Genomic DNA, 21,315 nt, shown 5'->3' with positions numbered 1-21,315 from the left:
TAAGAACTGGGAACAAGATAATCCAATTATTTCTGTTTTATAATGTATTCTACTAATTCTGCAACAGTATAAGTATGAAGCAGTGCAACAGAGCAATAGTATAAAAGTTGCTATTTCATATGCAAGAACTTTTTATTTGAACTAAACTCAGTTAACAATATTATCTAACTTAATTGGTATTCCATTTCTTATATTAAAGAATTAAAGCTTGCAGTGGTTAGAACTGAGACACTTATTAGAACTGATACACTTAGTAAACCTAAATCTTGCCAGCTGTTTCAGAGAGGAACTATGGAAAAAAATGTACAAAGAAACCTTAAAGCTTCAGTCATTATATTTTTTTCATTACGAAGCTGTAAACAAATGTTTCTATTTTAGTATTCAGATTTTAATAAAATATAGCTCAATATCTACAGGAGTACAGTTTATACTTAAGTAAATATTTCAGTGAGGTCATTTTTTCCGACATTCTGAAGATAGGATTGTTTATAATGCTGAATTATTGGTAATGGCATTATTTTTATTTATGTATCTATAGTCAACTCAAAATCAAGAAAATATTTCAGGGAAGCATTTTTTCAAAATGATTTATTCTAAAGTCTATTTGTAATTTAAACTTACATATGCCATTAACAATGTAGTTTGAAGGAGAACCTTCAGCCTGATACCAGTTTAACTGCACATTTTTTTCCACTATGAACTCTACAAAATTCAGCTAGTACAACTTCATTAACAGAGAAAGGGAGGAGTGTTACAGATTAAAGAATCAAAGGTCTGATTGTTAGGCCTTTAACTTTAAGTTAAAATAGTTCTTTGCATTCTAACCAAAGGGACTGATCTGTATTCCTAATAAATCTGGTTCCCAATTCCTTTATTTGGTGTCTACAGAAATAAATACTAAGATATAAGTGCTGTACAAAACCATTTTTATAACTTTGTTTTAATAATGATTTGATAAGACACATGCATAAGAATTTAAATATGTACAAATATTTAAATTAGCTGATTTATTATTAGAATTAAATACTTTTCTTTAAATATGAAACAAGAAAGAATACTTTGCCTAATTTTCAATTAATAAAATTATTAGAATTCTTACTTTTCATCTCTTCTTCCTCGATATCGTGTTTCCTCTGGATCATGAGAGAATCGCTCATCTGAAGATCTCCGTCCATCCCATGACCCAGGAGGTCCACGGTTTGGACCCCTACTATCTCCTTCATTGAATTCCCTGTGATCAGGAAGGAAAGGAGGGCCTGGACCACTTCTTCTCCATTTCTCTTCTTGAGGTGGACCTCCTCTTCCCTCAAATTCACGTAAACGGTGCCCAAATCGCTTGTCTGGATGAAAGTCTTCACGAAATTCATCTGTTCGATCAAAGTCTTCATGGAAATCTGAATGAGGTGCCCTCCTGTCTTGCATACCCCTACTGTCTCTACCATCATTCCATTCTTGACCACCTCGGAAGGGACCTCTTTCAGGACCGTGATCTGGGCCACCACTATTCTGGTCATGTCGCCTTTCTGAGAGTGGGCCAACTTGATGGTTTGGTGGACCACGCGAATCACCTTAAAATAAATGAAAAATATCTGAAATATTTAAAATATTTTTTCAATCCACTAAACGTGTATTTTTGCAGTTTTATGAAAAAACTTTCAGCTATTAAAGGCAAGTGTAATAGGAGGAGAATAACCTTGAGACAGGAGGAAGAACTGCAGCCTAGACCAGAGCTCCCCAACCTTTCCGGGTTGATGGCCCAGAGGGAAAGGGAGGAGCAGGTGTGTGTATATGTGCGTATGCGCAAACAGGTGCACACACGGCGGTAGTGCAAGCGCCTGTGCACATGAGCAAGTGGGCCGCTAGAGCCTGTGTGATGCTGGTGGCAGACCTAACGCCCCCGCGCATGTGCAAACGGGGCTGCTAGCACCTGCATGGCAGCGCTAGCCGAGTGGGGGTGCGCATACATGTGCGCGCACTCACCAGCCATTCCTGCGGCCCAGTGGCCAAGAGGCCATGGCCTGGTACCGGTCCACAGCCCACAGGTTGGAGACCCCTGGCCTAGACAATAGTCTGATAAATAAAATCTGATACCACATCAGAAATGTAATTTGAGAAAGTATCTCAGAATTAACTCTCCTCGTTTTGAGGAATGAAAAGTGGGAGCACTTTCAGACTTGCATGATTTTGTTATGACAATCTTACAATAGAAGTAGCATTAGTATTTATGATTTTGGTTTTCTGCTTTGGACTGCTTTGAAGGATTGACAAAAAGCTACGTATGATTCTGTCTGTTTCTCAAAATCTTACAAAGTAGATATATTTAGGATAAAAATAAAGCTGCCTTTAGCAATTGACTGATGAATTTGTCAATGCATACAGTGTTCAAGTGGTGCTCCAGTTGTTTTGAGACTGCATCCAAGACACCTATTAGACTCTAATGCAATCAACTCAGTGAAGGCCACTAGAACCATGCTCACCTTTGCTCCCAACCCCCCAGGGAATCACAATTCACAATTAAACTTCTGCTACAATGCATGTTATATGACCAATTAAGCTACCTGAGTTAGAATCACACACAACATCTCTTACTGAAATAATGGGAATACTTTTCTTTAAACATATCCTATACCATATTCATTTATTTCATTCTATTGGTTACCTTATTGTCCTATCATCATTTATTATGTGTTGTAATTGAGATATTATAATAAAATGTTGTTGTCAGAGGCTTTCCAGAAGACAATTTCCTTCATAATCCTGCTGTTCAATTATTGCTCAGAGCTAGTTAGTTGAAACACTAATTTAAGTATTTGCATCATTAGTTTTGCTACACTTCTGGTCACAATTAAAAATATTGTATGTTTGAATATCCTTGAATACGCACAAAAAGCACCAATATATTAGTTTTCATCGTTTTGAAAATTATATGAACAATCTAGGTCATTTACTGCCGCCTACTATAAGACTTTAGAAATGCTTTGGTCATCCATTCTGATCCAATCATGTGTTTCATTACCTTTATTAGAAACAGATCCTTGGTTGTGAGGGCCATGACGACCTGGTCCTCCATGCTGCCCCAATCCTGGTATCAATGGTGGAGGACCAGGATTCTGTCCTTCCTGTAAGTTTAATTTAAGTGAGATGAAATGAAACAAGAATTTTAACTTATATATGCTATTTTATAAGCACCATAAGCACTACTGCCTAATTCTGTATGGGTTTGTGTAAACAAATACTGTCACAATAAAGTGAAGTTATTTTTCTTGTTCTTGAATAATGCAACAAGGTAATATGGTTCTCAAGCAGTACATCATTTTAGAGCTGGCCTGTACAACAAGCCAAGCAGCCTTGTGCAGCACACCAGCACTTTTTGAAGAAGTCAATAAATTAACACACACACACCCAAAGATCACTGCCAAGCACCACCAATAAGTAGCATAATAATTGCCAGCTCCACTAGCCATCAAACAGCTGGTCAGTGTGCTAGGCATTTTTTTTGCAGCCTGTGATAGTTTTTAATTTATCAATGTGTCCCTTTTCCCTCCACAACTTATACAGGTCTGTCCAAGTAATCAAATAAGAGGAACAAATCCTAAAATTGATTTAATAAATTCAACTTAATATCAGAGACATCCATGAGACAGGTAGTCCTCGACTTACGACCACAATTGAGCCCAAAATTTCTACTGCTAAGCAAGACAGTTGTTAAGTGAATGTTGCCCATTTTACAATCTTTCTTGCCATAGTTGCTAAGTTAATCACCACAGTTGTTAAGTTAATAATAACATGGTTGTTAAGTGAATCTGGCTTCCCCTTTGATTTTGCTTGTCAGAAGGACACAAAAGGCGATCATGTGACCCTGCGACAAAGCAACTGTCATAAATATGAGTCAGATGCCAAGTGTCTGAATTTTGATCATGTGACCATGGAGATGCTGCAACAGTCGTAAGTGTGAAAAACGGTCATAAGTCACTTTTTTCAGTGCTGTTGTAACTTTGAATAGTCACTAAACAAACTGTTGTAAGTTGAGGACTACATGTAATGTCAGAAAGTATTTACTTCACAGAAAGAATAGTGTAAGCTTGGAACCAATTTCCAGTGGAGGTAGTGGACCAATCATCAGCAACTGAGTTTAAACATGCTTGGGATAAACAGATCTCCATCATTCAACAAAAATTAAAAATAATAAAATAAAAATAAATAAGAAATAAAAATAAGAAATAAAAAAATAAAAAAATAAATTCAAAGGGCAGACTCAATGGACCACTAGATCTTTTTCTGTCATCAGTTCTCTATGTTTCTATACTGTATATAACACAAAGTACAAAAATGCCAGCTCCTATATTGTTTTCAAACTACAGAAGCTTTTAATGTACTGCTTTACAAACAACATGCAAATGTAGGTAGTCCTTGTTCAGTGACTGTTTGAAGTTACAATAATGCAGAACAAGGGCACTTAACAGCTGTTCCTTGGACTTGGGGCCATCACAGTGTCCCCATGGTCCTGTGATTGGCACTTGGCAACTGGTTTGCAATTACAATTGTCGCAGTGTCTCATGGTCACATGATTGACATTTATTTCACTGCCAGCTCTAACAAGCCAAGTTAAAGGGGAAGTCGTGGAAAGTAACAAATGATGATCATTTGACCGTGCTGCAACCAGACCGGATTCAACTAATGATGGCGAGTAGAACTGCTGCAACTGCTGTAATGTGACACTGCACTTTACAATCACATTGCTTAGCAACGAAGTTGCTGGTCCCAATTAGCATCATTAAGTGAGGACTACCGGTATTGAACAAGTTTAAAAACATACTAATGATTCATTTGGACATAGATAAATTAAACAATTACTACTGAAATATTAGAAAACCCTTGAAGAACAGAGTTCTGGATTTTCGTAACCTTTGGATGTTTAACTCTCTTTCTTAATGCTTAAAACAGCAAATTGTATTGTCATGGTCAGTGAGACAAAATATTATTTGGAATTCCCTGTGCTTTTACATAGCCCTGAATAGAATTTTTGCAAGTCCATTATTAAAATCCACATTTTGAGATTTGAAACCTAAACGATGTCCCTTAATTTCCAGTTAACTTTGTTAGTACTGAAGTTACAACAATATTTATACAGTTTCCAACTGGACCTGATGAGCCAATTATTGCTCTCTCAGATAGTTAAGTTACTTTATAGAATACATTTATTATATACTTTGAATTGATATAATTTTCTTCTTGACAGATTATTATGCAAGAAAAACTACCTCTTCCATACATACCTGACCAAACGGGGCTCGAGGACCATCACCAAGTAAGGGAGTTTTCTGTTGCTGGAAAGGTGGAGGACCCTGGGCAGGATGGGGCCCCCTTGAAGGATTCTGTTGTCCTTGAGGCCCAGGTGGCCCTTGCATATTTCCTTGAGGTGCTACCATATTAGCTTGTGGAGGTCCTTGTTGTCCTTGTGTACCTGGTGGCCCACGCAATTCCTGCGGAGGTCCCATCATTGAACCCTGAGGTGGAGGACCTCTGAGCTCCTGGGGGCCATGCCCCAACAAACCATGAGGTCCTCTAATTTCTTGTGGTGGATGACCCATCATCATCCCCTGTGGGCCAGGACCTTGCGTCTCTCGTCCTGGAGGACCTTGCATGCCTCTTGGATTAAGTCCCATCAAAGGTCCTTGGGACACAGGACCCTGCATCCCTTGAGCTCCCTGTACTCCATGGGGTCCTTGTATCCCCCTTGGGCCAGGTGGTCCCTGACCACCAGGTGGCCCTTGAGGACCTAAATGGCCTTGTGGTGCAGGTGGAACTTGTTGACCTAAGTGACCTTGAGGCCCAGGTGGTCCTTGTGGGCCTAAGTGACCCTGAGGTCCAGTATTACCTGGTGGACCTGGAGGGCCCATGGGCCCATGAGGACCAGGATGTCTCTGCATTCCTTGATGTCCATGAAGTTCTTGAGGTCTTGGAAGTCCTTGTGGAGGTCCTTGAGGACCAACAAACCCTTGTGGTCCACCACCTCCTTGGTGTAAAGAAAGAGGTCCCATTTGTCCTTGAGGTCCTGGAGGCCTGAACTGTCCCTGTGGCCCTGGTGGTCCAATCTGAGGCATATTCATTGGCATCTGCTGAGGTGGATGGGCTTGCTGAAATCCTTGAGGTACCTGAGACATTGGACCTTGTCCTGGAAAATGTTGGGGTCCATGAACAGGTCCTCCTGGAGGAGGTTGCTGTTGACTTTGTTCTGCTTGCTTCTGTGCAAGTCTCTCAATCTTCAGTTGCTGTGGAAAAAAGCAATGTAGTTACACATATGCCTAAAATTGTTAGGAACAAATAAAAACAGCTATTTCTATTTGTAGTTTTTATTTTTAATTGTTGCTTCAACTGAACAAATTAAAAAATCTGACTGACAAGATATTACAATATGTGACTGAACACTACAATGTTATAGCATAACAAAAAGGAGTTGACAGGAACAGTACTCATTTATACATAAAATAAATGAGCACTATCCATATATTAAGTATTAATGGCTTAGTAGTCTATTGTTCTTCTGTCTATATTTCTGGACACTTTCTCATCCAATCAACTCAAAATAATAGCAATTGTTTTCTTCAGCTTAAATATTATATGTGTTATACCTCCAAAGTAAACACAGTATATCCTAGCAGTATCCTTACCGCTGTTTTCCCATTCCTTTAATATGATATAGATGTTTTGAAGAATGCTAATGACTAATCTTACTTTATTTTACATACCTCTAGAAGCTGTGGATTAGTGTACTGAAGTGCTGCCATTTCTTGTTCTATCTCTGCTTGGCTCTTCTTTTTCTCCTCTAATTTAAGATCTTCCTTTCGATCATTCAGAGGCTCAGCTGGTGAAGGGATAGGAACTTTATTCTGCATCCAAGCCTAAATAGAATAATTAAAGCTTTGGATATACCAATACTGATATTATGTATTCTACTGAGATTAGTAAGTTAGATATGTACAGTATTACTGAATGCTGAAGAAAATAGTGAAAGAAAATAAAATATTACAGCCTTCTGGTGATTCGGGGGCTCCTTAATTAAAAAAGAGAGAGGAAGATTAGCAAATCTTTACAAATTTTATCTTGCAATACTTTCCCTGTTTTATTTTCTAGCAGCAAAGGCTGTACTTGCTACAGAAATTGTATCTGGGTCTCTAAAATTGGCACCATGCTAAGGATGATGATGGATGAGGGAACTCTGGCAAAATCCAAATTATGTCAGCCTTAAGTTAGAGGAAGAATGTGGATTCTTACTATTTAAAACCATCATTTCTCTCAAACTCTAGTCAATCTCTTTTAAAATTTTAATTAGAATTATAAGATACAAAGAGGCCTAGGACTTGAGATAATGGGGTAGGGATTAAGGCATTGGACTTGGATCAGGGAGACCCAGCTTCAAGCTTGCCTTTGTGAAATTAAAATGAAGCCCCCTCCATGTGTACTATCTCATCTGTCAAGAGAAAGGGCAGGATACAGATGCAACGATTAATAAAAAATAGTCTGGATTTGTCAAATATCTGTATGCCATATATTTTGTGTGTTCTGAAAACTTTGTACAGATAAAATACTTTAGAATGCAGGCAAGATTTTTTTTGAAATATACAATTTCAAAGTAGGTAGAAAAATGTTGAAAGAAGTTTCAGAATTGAAATCCACTGCATTATTTTGTCTATATAAGAAGCTAAAGGCCTAATGACAATTGATCTAAATCAGTAATATTGCATATTAAGTACATATGTTCAATTTAACTACTCTAGGTCTTTTATATTATAAACAGTTCATTCATTAGTATGCATCTGTCTTTTACATTCTAATAGGTACTGGAATGTGAAATAATGTGACAAAGTAGTAAACTCATTTCAATAAAAATATTTAAGGCATACTAACCTGTTGAAACTGGGCAGGGATTGGTTTTGCATAGGGAACTTTTTTTTGTGGTACTTTCTTTTGGTCCTTTTGCATTACCTCTTCCATACCCCAGTCCAATCCTGGGATAGTCATTTCAATTTCATTTGTCTCATCTTTCCCTTCAAAAATAGGTTGAAACAGTCAATTCTGTAGTTTTACATTTTACATTTTTTTCCACCCAAATAAGATGACACATAAAGAAATAATTTCCCCAGTTCCTATTATTCAGAAAAAAATCTTCAGATGTGGCAATACAATGTCATCATATTCATTCAGCAGTAGTATTTCACTGTGTTCAAGTAATGGATTTCCAAAAATGTATTATTTCTGCATGATTTCTCTCTTACCCATCTGTTCCTGTTCCATGGCTAGTTTCAATTGTTCAGGAATTCCCATCCCTGGAATCACTGCCAGGCTATTGGGTTCTAGGTCATCTAGAAAGAAAAAATACAATTATGAAGTGAAACATGTTTGCCTTGGAACATGTTGAAAATATTTATTTCCTATAACATCAGTATCAATTGAGGTTATGAGAGAGAGAGAGAGAGAGAGAGAGAGAGAGAGAGAGAGAGAGAGAGAGAGAGAGAGAGAGAGAGAGAAATGCATGTTTCCTATTCAAGATTCTATGTTGGATGGACTAAGATGACAAGAGTGGAATAAATATTGGGTCTGTGGTCATGCATGCTCTCTTCTGAATCTGAATTGCCATATAGCCCTTATGTGCTCAAGGTATCCCATGGGCCTTTCACCTTCCCTCCACAATAACAATCCAGTCCAATAACAACTGGACTGAAAGTAAGTGGCGCCAAATCACCCAATGATTCTTCCATGACTTGAATCTGAATGAGTTTTCGTAGTCCAAATCCAAATTCTACCGTAAACCATTATAATATGGTATATAGACCAAAAATAACTACCATATTCTACTCCATCTTCTGACATTCCTGGCAGTAAGTTCAAGTTATATCGGTCTCGCATTTTATCTCCAGGTCGATTCCGGGTCCAGAATTTGCTGTCAAAATAAAACTATATGATGATATGTTCTCTTTTGTCTGTTATGAGGATTAAATCTCCTCCCCCTCCTCCGTTAGGTATTTTCCTGCTGTAGAGGCAGGGTTAGCCATCAGATGAGTCATTGCTATCCTTCAGGGAAAAAGACAAGAAGCACACCAATAGGAATGGAAATAGTTTCTACATTTTTCTACTTCAAACTATGATGGCTTATAGAATTGGATGATCAGTTACTTGTACATAGAGCAGATGGAAAATATATATTCCTTAGGAGGAGGAGTAAGTATTTAATCAACTTAAAAATGGTGGAAATTTGTTCACCATCCCATGTTTTTCCTGTCTTCTTAGACGATATTTATGCCATCTCATGTTATAACATGCATTTCTTTAGATACCAAAATATACATTTATTAAAATATGTATATACCATCTTTAGGTATGAATAATATCAGGGAAATGAAAAACAGATGCAGGTAACCTGTAATAAACGGACTAAATTTAAACATGAACAAATAAGATTCTTCAATAAACATGATACTAAAAATGTGGATTTGCATTACTGTTTTTGAGAGTGTTGTGACAAACTGCTATTTTCTTGTTTTATTAATCTGATAAGAAGAGGCCCAGATATTACAATAATGTAGACAACAATGTTTTCTTTAAATCTAATTTTTTTTATTTTGAATTATAGTAGAAATATAAATTTTCATAATTAGATGTTTGTAGCTAATTACAGTAGATGTATAACTGGAATGATTTCTACTAAAATCATTAAAAAAAATAATTGTTCCAAACATATATGTGCAAGTATGCTACCTTTTCTCTGGGACTCCATAATTCAAAATGAATTATAATTTTTTTCTAATTGCCATTTTCATTTTTCACTAACCTAACAAAATTAAATGTGCCTTATTTTTATCTCTTATTAAAGAGAGAACAATAATGATAATGATGATGATGGCTGTTAATTAAGAGAGAAATGTTCTTGGGATCAAAAGAGTGCCAAGCATCATACTGCACCCAAAATACCTGGTGTGATCATTTGATCCTGAGCACAGAATGTGTCCTAGAGGATGCCAAGCCAAGCTCCAAATCATTCCTTCATGGGCTATTTCCATACCACCCACTTCCTTTTCAACTCTGAAACATATAACAAGCAGTAGTTAAATAAATAAATAAAATATCTTGGAACAAGCCTCCAAATAAATTTGCTATACAACTTCTTAAGGTTGGTCAATCTTGGTCAATGCATGTTCTTTTTCTGTTGAATACAAACACTTGTTGCAGATTTAAAATAAAGTTGAAAAGTTCATTCAATTGTTCTGGTTTTTTTTAATTTTTCAGTTTTTACAGAATCTGTACATATAATTTACATTTTTTCCATGTGTACCAAGGTTAAATAGAAATTATTTACAAGAAAAATTTATCTAACACCTAATGACACCAAAAATCAAGTAAGCTATCTTAGATTTTTAGAATAATTAGGAACATAAATCTTGAAGCTTGAAAAAGTTACAGTATATTAAAATATGCTGGATGTCTACTGCAATTTCACATTTGATGGGTGATTGAGATACTTACCCAACATGCCAGAACAGCAAAGAACCATCAGATCCTCCGCTGGCAAAAAGACCTTCATGAACAGGATGCCAAGCCACAGCTGTATTACCGATTTAAAAAAAATCACTATTAATGCATATACTTTTTTTTTCTGTGCTAGATCATAAATGACAGTATTTATCTTGAGATTTGATGCCCAACATGGAGAACAGGAATCAGCATGTGGAAAGGTCAGGGAAGGTTAAGGATTAGCAATGAGCATAATGGAAATTTAGAGAAATATCACAGTATGCCTTGGAGTTTAAATGTTCTATGTTCTTTTTACTCAGAGGTAAGTGAAATGATTCAAAACTGTAGCATCAATTACATTTCATATATAAATCTGCATAAACATATGAATTAGAATTACAATTGCATCAGTTTGATGATTTAGGATGGACTTAAGCAAAAACAACCAACAGAAAAGTAACTTTAACCTGTGGCTTCCTTTTTATGACCTCTGAAGACCTGTAGTTCTTCTTTCAGATTTCTGATATCAAAAAGTTTGCAAAGGTGATCACGAGATGCTGTAAGCAGCCAATTGCCATTGAGATTCAGCTTGACCTCCATCACAGTGTTTTTATGAGCATGTCTGGAAGAAATTGCATTAATGAATAACAGTACAGATTGTAATATGGTAACAATTACACAAAACTGACAGACCCTCAAAATGTAATTATGGTTTCATTTAGAGTTTAGCATTTAATTCAAACAAATAAGCCTGGAAGAGACAGGATGATGTTGGGACCATAGTGCTTAGGGAATAGGGATTAATCCCTCTCTCTCATATTTTCCAATGCAAGCCCACTCTTAGCAAAATTTTCAAGTGTATTTTCCATACGTATCAGCTAGTAAGTGGATGAGAAATAGAATATTGAGAAAATGGCATGGAGAAAAAGATTAATTTCCTTTCAGTACCTTTGTCCCAATGTAATCCCATCATCCTCTTTTATGGAAGTTCAGATCATAAGACTTCCAGTGTCTTATTTTCCTCTATCTATTATAAAGTCAGTCTATATTAAAAATCAGGCTACAAGAGGCAAAGACAGCATTAATAGTTGAGCAATATTAGACTAGTAATTTACTGAAGGCAAGATCAAGAGGGACATTAAACATTTATGACTGCATTGTACCCCACTTTTTTTCCAAATAATTTGAAGAAGTGTACATAGTTGAAAGCACAAAAATATTAAACAACAACTACACTTACAGGGTAGCCAGACTTTGGCCAGTCTTTGGATCCCAGAATTTGATTGGCTGCTGGCTATCTTTACTTCCAGAAACCACCAACCCCTTTGTTGGATGCCAGTCAACGCATTTGACATCAGCACCATGACCTTTTAACAGTGCAAAATCAATTAGTTAGTTACATGTTTCACACAGCAATGACAGGAATTAAAATCTAACCAAATTCAGAATTAGCAATTTTTTCTGAAAAAGCTCCACTAGTGTTTTAATAAGCTTTAAACAAGTTTGTAAATTTTCATATTACATAAAACTTTATTCCCAAGTAAAATTTTTCATTATTAAAATATAATAAACAAGTAATTGCAAATGTAAATAGGTGTTCAAAATTTAGGGAACTATTGTAACATATTGTTCTTTTTCTAATCATTCTAACCAAATGATGTAATGTGGTATGATTTGAATTTATAAAATTATTTTTAAATCTTTTAAATTCAAATATTTTATAATATTATATTGGTCTCCAATAATGTAGGGATTAATGAATATAAGATGAATTTAGGGTTGAATGTTATTTTATGTACTGTATTACTAAATACTAAAAGTCCTAAGTGTAGAGCACATCCAAAATCATTGGAAAAGCTCAATAAAAACCCACTATATCTGATGAACTGATTTCCCATTACTGCTGAATGAGGATGTATAGTTGCATACAAAAATGAACAGAGGCTAATACAGCCTCTGTCTGATAGGAAAAAAAAACATATATTTATGTTGTTTATACACTTGTATACCATATTCAAAATAACAAAAGCAATGATTATGGCAGTGTAGGAATTCAGACACCATTCCAGTAAATTCTTTATAATACAACCTTGGGCAAAAATAACAGCTTCCAAATGTTTCCTGTGGTCAGCTAAGTTTTTCTATTCTTGCTTTTGGATCCTTATTCCACTTTGTTGGGGGAATTGTTTTGTTGATTTTTTTTCCCACCTCAGAAATATTTTTAGATCTCTTTGCATGCACTGCATGCTTGAAATCTGCCTACACAGATTAAGTAATATCCAAATACGAAGACTGTGAAGACCATTCCTACATGTCCCTACTTTTTTTTTATTAGTACTTCACGATTCATTTGGAGGTATGTTCTGGATTGTTGTTTTGCTTAAATCCAACTTTTTTTTCAGTTTAATTTTTTTCACTGAGAGAAAGATGTTAAAGGAAAAAATGTATTTACAGGTAATGTGGAAGCAAAGATAACTGACAAGGATAATTTTTCAATTTGTAATTGTCTTTTATATGGTTTTATCTCTTGTATCCATAAATCTTCCAGAATTACTTGTATAGTTACTCTGTGGTGAGATGGGCAGATAATAAATTTGATAGATAAATAAATAAATAAAATAGTGAGATGGGCAGTGTCTAAATTTGATAAATAAACAAATAATGAAGAGATATGGTGAATAGTGCTGGGATGAATTCATTCATTCTGATCTACAGGAGTGAAATATAAAAACAGATTAGTAGAATTAAACATAATTGATCAGCTGAAACATGTTTGTGCTTGGAAGCACTGAAATATATGTGTTTTGTGCAGAATATAACCTGTTATGTGGTAACACTATCTATAAAGATGTGCTTATCAACATAGATTTTTTTCTCCAAAAAAATACAATTGTGTAAAAACAAAACATGCTCATTTATATGTATGACATGATGACTATGATATATTAGACAGACATGGCAAGATAAGAACATACAACTGTTACTGAGTCCAAAGTGGAAAGAAAAGGTCAATACTGCAAAAAAAAAAATACACAATTGGTGTATATGGGATGTTAGAAACACGAACCAAGGCAAACTTAGTCCTTGTTACTGAGCTCTTGTTACTAAGTAGGTAGTCACCTAAAAGGCACTATGAAGAAACATCAAGGACAAAATACTACTCAGACCCTTGAGCTGGTGTCTATCGCTATGTTGAGAGCCAGTCTGATTAGCGGTTAAGGCACCAATCTAGAAACAGGAAACTGTGAGTTCTAATCCCACTTTGGACGAGTCATTTTCTGTCAGCCAACTCACCTCACAGGGTTATGATTATGAGGAAAATAGGAGAAAGGAGTATGCTGCCTAAAATTATGTATTAAAAAATAATAAAGGCTGGTTATAACTAACTAAAAATATTGCACAGGTAGTCCTCAATTTATGACCACAATTGGAACCAGAATTTCTGTAGCTAAGCTACGGCAATTGTTAAGCAAGACACACATTATTATGACCATTTTTGCCATGCGTAAGTGAATCACTGCAGTTGTTAAGTGAATCGTGCAAATATTAAGTGAATTTGGGTTCCCCCATTAACTTTGCTTGTCTGAAGCCAGCTAGGAAGGTTGCAAATGGTGATCATGTAACCTCGGGATGCTGCCACTGTCACAAATACATGCTGGTTGCCAAGTGCCTTGATCACGTGACCGTAGGGATGCTGCCACAGTTGTAAATGTGGAGATCAGTTGTAAGTCATTTATTTCAGAGCCACCGTAACTTCAAATGAAACAAAAGGTTGTAAGTCGAGGACTACCTGTACTGGGTTCAGACACTACTGATCGCAGGCAAGAGCACATGTACCTTCCATATGACTGACTGATGGCCTTTTGATTGAGTTGGAAGTGGGACCATAGATGGTAGCAAGAGGGGACGAAGCAGGTTTGCTGCAGTCCCCATTTGTACATTGTTGTACTAAGCTTTGAAATCTTGCCCAGGGTATCATCACTATTATATTGGATAATCTATCCACACTGAAAAAAGTTGCTACAATTAAGTATTTTCTTGTCTTCTAGCAAATAAGATAGGAATGGGGTAACTTCGGCTATGAAATAATGCTATACATAGTGCAGTATAGATCAACAATATCCAACCTCAGCCACTTGCACAAGTTGAGATGAATGCGCATGGGCTGGCCAGCTGCTCATGCAGCCCAAACAGGCCACAGCCCAATAGTGGGCCGTGGCCCGGGGGTTGGGGACCCCTGGTATAGATGAAGCAAAGTTTGAAGACTTTTTTTATATCCAACATGTTTAATTTTCTGCATCCTTGGTCCACGGATACAGAATGGAGCCTGAAAGTGATGTTTCCAGTATAAAAGTTGGATGATAGATGTTGGAATAAGAAATGGCATCCTTTCCCTTTGCTTTGTAAAAATTTAAAATGCAGTTGGACTAACTGGTATACCACGTCTTCTATCATGAGGTAGCTGTTAAATTTCAAGGCCAAAAATGTGTACCATCGTAAAAAAATCTGTTTGCTGAAGAAATCAAGAGAAGCACAAGCTTTTCTAGGGGAGGCAGAGGATTAATAGGACAGATCTCATGTTCATAACTGATACTAACTGGCTTCATTGAATGTAGGCCTTACTGACAGAGGGAAGATAGTGATTTTTGGTAAGAGGCCATGCTGGGTCTGGAATAAGGCATAATTAGGTGGCAAAAAAAAAATACAAAGCAGAATGCTTATATGCATAATAGTCTGCCTTTTTAGCTATTACCTAGTCCAAAGGTCTCCAATCTTTTGGGGATCAGGGACCAGTTCAGTGCAGAAAGGTTTTTCCACGGACCGGAGAGCGCGTGGTTTTGTGTGCTGCCTGGATCCCATGGATGGGGCGTTTGTTTGTGCGAACTGGCTGCTGTCATGCTGCGGCCCGGTATCGATCCACAGGCCAGGGGTTGGGGACCCCTGACCTAGTCCACATCAATTTCAGGGTTCTAAAATTAGATCAGTCTTTGGAAACAGGACTGGTGACTAACTATGATAGCAGTCACAATACAGTTAAAGAAGAACTGTTGTAACCAATCTAATGGTAAGAGGGAGGAAGGAGTAAGTATCAAAATAAATCTGTCCTGAATCTTCCATTCCAATACTGTACTGATTCCACATGCCCAAATCAGAACAGTTAGAGACTGAACAGTATGAATTTAGGAGTCTGTTAAGAATGGAATTGATAACAGAATTTAGAAGGCCAGTATAGAAATGTATAGCTTCTAGAGCGAATATAGGGGATGAGGGTTTGATTGGATTGGGGTGAGCCAGGCATCTTAGAAGTTTTATTAAAAATCCCTGGTGATTTCCTCAGTGCAGTTAATGATGCAGAGTATATTCTGTAGGAGCTGGATATTTTAACTAATGTCTTGAAATGACAAAGATGTCATGAGGGAAAAAAGGGGGAAAGGAACATCATGGAATTTTGATGAAAAATAGAGAAATGGTTAGAGAAAATAAAATTAAGAATGAAAAAATAAAGGATTTTGGCAAGGCGGAAGGACAATTAGCTCAAGGAGGAATGTGCTAATTTTGTAGTGACTGAAAACAAATGGAAGAAATACAGTGTAGTGGAACTCATACCCACTAATTTCACATGCATGGTGAGATACTCTCACCCAACAATTCTGTAAACAATACAAGGTCCTGACTGGGGCTCTGCTGAAGTATATAAGACATATATACATGGTATGTATGAATTCACAGACAATTTTGTTAATAGAGATTTACTGATTTGCTTTGTTATATAAGCTTATGGAAGTATCTTAATTGTAAGTTCTATAAAAATATTCTAGAAAACATATGTCATATGTATTACGACTTTTATTTTCCAAGAAAAAATAGCCCAGCTTACTTAACCCTTTAACTAAATGTTTAAAGCTTTGGAATTTAACTGTCTTAAACTATATAAAATTAATTTTAGCAGAATTAAGCACTACACTCTACTAAAGCAAAATTTAATTGTTTTTAAAAACAAGGTAATTTCAGTTGAAAAATTTTCCCTGAATTTGACACTTTTCATAAATAATGTCCTGAATAATTGTATTGTAAATGCAAAAAATCAAATTCAGAACACACATTTGGACATTACCATAAATATAAAAATGAACTAGTTTTATAGTTATATAAAATGAAATTATTTTTTGCTGATTAACATGTAAAAATATTGTATTTTTACAATAAAATATTACAAACAAAATTGACACAAAACTGCTATGAAAAGGAAGAAATCAAGCCAAAGCTTGATCTACAAACAAACAATATTTATTCTATGTACTCAGGCCAAGGATTAGTTAGTGCATTCATTAAAGAAAAGTTTATAAACCAGTGACAACTAAAAGGATTTCATGATAAACCCTCAGAGTCTCCTCAAACCGCAAGATGGGAAGCATATAAGTATAATAATAAATAATAACTTATTACAAAATTCTTATACTGATTGGTATGTATACTGATTAACTATGTAACAAACAATGATAATCATCCTAAGTACGTTTAATATGCAGAAATAAAAAATACAAAGCAAATAATATTAAGCAGAAATATAGTAGGTGTTGAGACTGATTTCCCGTGTTAGGCTTTCCATTTTTTAAATTAGGCCTGACCTATAGTTTAAGATAATTTGGGAAAGACAATTTGAATACGTGTCAATAGTAAAATGAGTAATGTTTCAGTGTGTCCTAAATAAAACACAGACATTTTAAGAGCTATTTACATAGAATAGAGAATAAAGAATAAAGAACGGAACAGTCCCTTAGCTGCTAGTGGAACAAAATGGTGATTCAATTCTCCAAGATGCCAATTATATTAATTATTTATAGCAAGTAACAAATAATATATTTCTAAAAACAGTCATCAAAATGTATTTCCTTTCATTCTTGCATAATACTAACAATATCTCCTGGTATGTTATTGGGAACCAAACTAATCAAGGATAGAAGTAACCTAGAACTAAGGAGAAATTTTGTAATAGTGATGACACTTAACCAGTGGAACGACTTGCATTTAGAAGCTGTGGGTACATGGATGCATGTTCACATATTATCCTATATTTAATTAGGAATGTATGCTTAATGCAAAAAATACAGCATCTGATTAATGCACGAACATGTCTATATTCCAAATATTATTTTTTTTAAAAAAAATTACCTAAGTGACAATAGAAGCAACTATGCTGTTTAAGGTAATGCAATGTGCAATATGTAATAGTCTTTTCAGCACAAAAGCAGAGTAGTTAATAGATGCTTGCATCTCATATTAAGTCATAGGAACTTATGTCTGCTAACTGTTACTGTAACAGAAAATTTGGGTGCTTTATAGAAAGTTTTATAGAACCTGGTAATTAGTGTTGCAGAAATCTCTGTTCAAGTATCAGCAGTTAAGATTTGTTTGCCCTCTTTGAAAATTCACAAAAATAGATTTTGTGAATGAATAAATGAAAAATAAATAAATTAACTTTCACCCATTGAAATTTCTAAATAGATTGATTTCACAGATTTTAGTAGTCTCTACTAATTGTATCTATATCAGTTCAAGGCCATTTTTTAAAAAATGTAAATTACCTTATTTAAAAAGGTAAAAGAGCAATACAGTGATAAGGGAAAGTTTGTGAACCCTGTAGAAATATCTGACATCTATAGAACTATAATCACATCAGCTTAATCTAAACCTATTAATAATGATTCTGGCTGAACAAACAACACACAAAACAATGTATGTCATGCCTTTATTTAACACATTAAACCAACATTCACTGTCTTTGCTGGAACAAGTACAGTATGTGCCTGCAAGTCTGCAGATCTGTTAAGGGACTTAAGTTGAGTTTGATGTTCCAATCCATGAGATGATATTCAGGCTTGGTTCTGGAGGCTTTTCTCTACAAAACACACTAAAAAGTTGTTTTTACCACCACGGGAAACTGGTTTTCGTGATACAGGTGTAGAAGTGAATCATGGCCCTCAGATCTCATAAAAAAGATTGCAGATGATAAAGCTGAAAAGGACTACAAAACCATTGCCTCTGTCAAATCAGTGAGACAAATAATAACTAAATGGACAAAATGTAAAATGTTGCTTTTCCTAGCAATGACTGCCCCACAGAAATCAGTCCAAGAGCAAATACACTAAATTGAATTAAGAATTTGTATGTTTGCAGAAAATTAAATTCCAGCAAAAGTATCTCATTCTATCCATGAATCAGTAGAATTATCAAGGTTTGGAGCTGTTTTGCAACTTCAAAACCCAGATGGTTCTCCATCATTAAGAGGCAAGGGACTCTGGATTGTACTAGCAAACTGTATAGGAGTATGTACCTGTTGATGACCTGAAACCTAAAGCAATGTATGTCGCAAAGCATTACAATAATCCTATGATGTAAATTTGGATTTTGGAATGGCCAATTCAAAGTCCTGATCTTAATCCAACTGAAGTATTGTTACATGACCTAAACTAATTACCACATACAAGGCAACACAGAAATACAGGAAGTCCTCAACTTACAACCACAATTGAGTCCAAAATTTCTGTTGTTAAGTGAGACATTTGTTAAGTGAGTTTTGCTGCATTTTACAACCTTTTTGCCACAGTTGTTAAGTGAATCATTCCAGTTGATAAGTTAGTAATCCAGTTGTTAAGTGAATCTGGCTTCCACATTGACTTTGCTTGTCAAAAGATTGCAAAAGTTGATGACATGACTTTTGGACACAGGAATGGTCATAAGTATGAACCAGTTGACAATTTTGATCACATGATCATGGGGATGCTACAACGGTTGTAACTGTGAAAAATGGTCATAAGTCACTTTTTTCAGTCCCATTATAACTTTGAATGGTCACTAAATGAATTGTTGTAAGTCGACAACTACCTGTACTGATGAGCTGAATAAGTTCTGTAAAGAACAGTGGGCCAAAATACCTTCCAGTCAATGTGCAGGATTGATCATGAGTTACAAGAAATGTTTCAATTAGGTAACTTCCTTATAAAAAAAGGTACCACCATTATTCAAAATAAAGATGCATAGTTTTTTTTAAAAAAGGTAATGAACATTAAAAAAATAACATATTAACCAGAATCTGGGTGACTAGCATGAGTTAGATGAAGTCAAGACATAGTACTGCAGGAATTACAGATCTAAAGTTTTCACAACCTTTCCCTTCCTCAGCATACAAACAGGTGCTTTCTTCCCTTATAGGGCCAAAATAGCAGACAGAGGTTGGGAATAATTTTAGTATAATTTTCTCTCATGACTGCTTGGTGCTAAACGTCCGGGGAAGTACAGTTGAACTAAAGACAGCTCCTCCACCGATAGCAGAGCCAACAACTATGGCGTAACACAGAGCTAGTAAATGGATCAGCTTCTTGGAATTCCTCTTCATATAAGAGGGATTGCTCACAAACATTTCAGACAGTAGCTTCTCATGAGGAGACTGTAGCACAACAATTTCCAGGGAGTTTAGGATCCTGGGTGCCAAGGGATTGCAATTTTTGCCCAAGTTGCGGTTGGTGACTTCATAGACACAGGATTTGCGTACTTCCTTTCTTAATCATTTTTGGAAATCTCTTCTTAACATTTTTTAGAGATTAAGAATCTCCAGAACGGCAAGTTCCATTATACCATCAATCTTTGGTGAAAATTTTTGAAATTTTGAAATTAATTACACAAATCCTTCCTGTAGATAGATAGATAGATAGATAGATAGATAGATAGATGGATGGATGGATGGATGGATGGATGGATGGATGGATGGATGGATGGATGGATGGATAGATAGATAAAGAGAGAGAGAGAGATACAGAGAGAGATACAGAAAGAGAGAGAGAAGTTGGACAGCGTAGTGATTAATGTCACTTTTGACACGGGAGATTAGGGTTCAAATCCCCTCTGGTAACTACCTTATGAGTAAGGGTCCTTGGACAAAGACCTTCTAATGCTTCACTTGCCTACCTCAGATATGAGAGTGATATGAACTAGGAGAGTCATACTGTCTTAGACATTGTCTAGATTAATAAAGTCCACATTAGATTTTGGGAGATCAGGACAATCTGACAATGTAGGCTATTGGAACAAATATACATTGATGAGACAAGAGAACCTGGAATTGATGGATTGCTACTACAACAGTATGCCTAGTGAGAGAGGATATATGAAATGTATGGGAGAATTATGGATGGATAGAAGACCTGCATCTGCATCTAGAAAACAGCTAGTTATCCAATGCTTCAACATGTGAAGAGAAAGCTGCTCTCACCACTTTAGGCAGACAAACTACATATTATATGCCAGACTCAAGATGACCTGAAAAAGCAAGTGGATGTGCAGTCAACATCTGAAGTTGGAAAGTCATTGCCACCCCCGCTATTACAGAGCACAGCAGCTGATATGAGGTTTAAGAGTCGCTTGATAGTGAGATGGGTGGCATATAAATTGAATGAATGAATGAACGAATGAATGAAAGAATGAAATGGATAAATTAGCTATAGTCAAGCTTCGTTTACCAAGGCTCCGTGGAGAAGTATCATCAGATAAAATGCTAGAAGACGCCAACCAAGCCCTCATGGCAACCCCTGTCCTTGCTACTATTCTGCATAACTTGAACCTCTTCAAACAAAGTGTACTCCTAAGTTGGGAGAGTGGCTTCAACAATTCCTAGCATCAGAGTTCTCTGTCCAGAAGATAGTAGTGTCAGGAACAGCTCAGTTACTGCACAGAACCTTCAAACTCCTACGCCTCTGGTAGAGAACCCAAGATTAAGAAAGACACATACCACCTGTAGTGGTGAGAAGG

At 36.0% G+C, this 21,315-nt stretch overlaps 1 protein-coding gene across 1 annotated transcript in view; it reads right to left on the bottom strand.

Moving 5' to 3' along the window:
- The window catches only part of WDR33 (WD repeat domain 33), a 65,377-nt gene that overhangs the window by 5,126 nt on the left and 38,936 nt on the right, over positions 1–21,315 (bottom strand). The window contains exons 8-18 of the mRNA XM_015816199.1: positions 11,750–11,876; positions 10,977–11,131; positions 10,522–10,600; positions 9,970–10,080; positions 8,847–8,941; positions 8,277–8,363; positions 7,909–8,048; positions 6,750–6,902; positions 5,277–6,272; positions 3,017–3,119; positions 1,100–1,568 (exon numbers count right to left, since the gene is read on the bottom strand). Coding sequence (XP_015671685.1) covers positions 1,100–1,568; positions 3,017–3,119; positions 5,277–6,272; positions 6,750–6,902; positions 7,909–8,048; positions 8,277–8,363; positions 8,847–8,941; positions 9,970–10,080; positions 10,522–10,600; positions 10,977–11,131; positions 11,750–11,876 — 2,515 coding nt within the window. The remainder of the gene's footprint in view (positions 1–1,099; positions 1,569–3,016; positions 3,120–5,276; positions 6,273–6,749; positions 6,903–7,908; positions 8,049–8,276; positions 8,364–8,846; positions 8,942–9,969; positions 10,081–10,521; positions 10,601–10,976; positions 11,132–11,749; positions 11,877–21,315) is intronic.

Source organism: Protobothrops mucrosquamatus, unplaced genomic scaffold, assembly GCF_001527695.2.
Source record: "Protobothrops mucrosquamatus isolate PMUCROS unplaced genomic scaffold, P.Mucros_1.0 scaffold413, whole genome shotgun sequence".
NCBI classification, from domain to species: Eukaryota; Metazoa; Chordata; class Lepidosauria; order Squamata; family Viperidae; genus Protobothrops; species Protobothrops mucrosquamatus.
The sequence above is the reverse complement of the archived record's forward strand: the minus strand, read 5'-3'. Positions and strand labels throughout refer to the sequence as shown.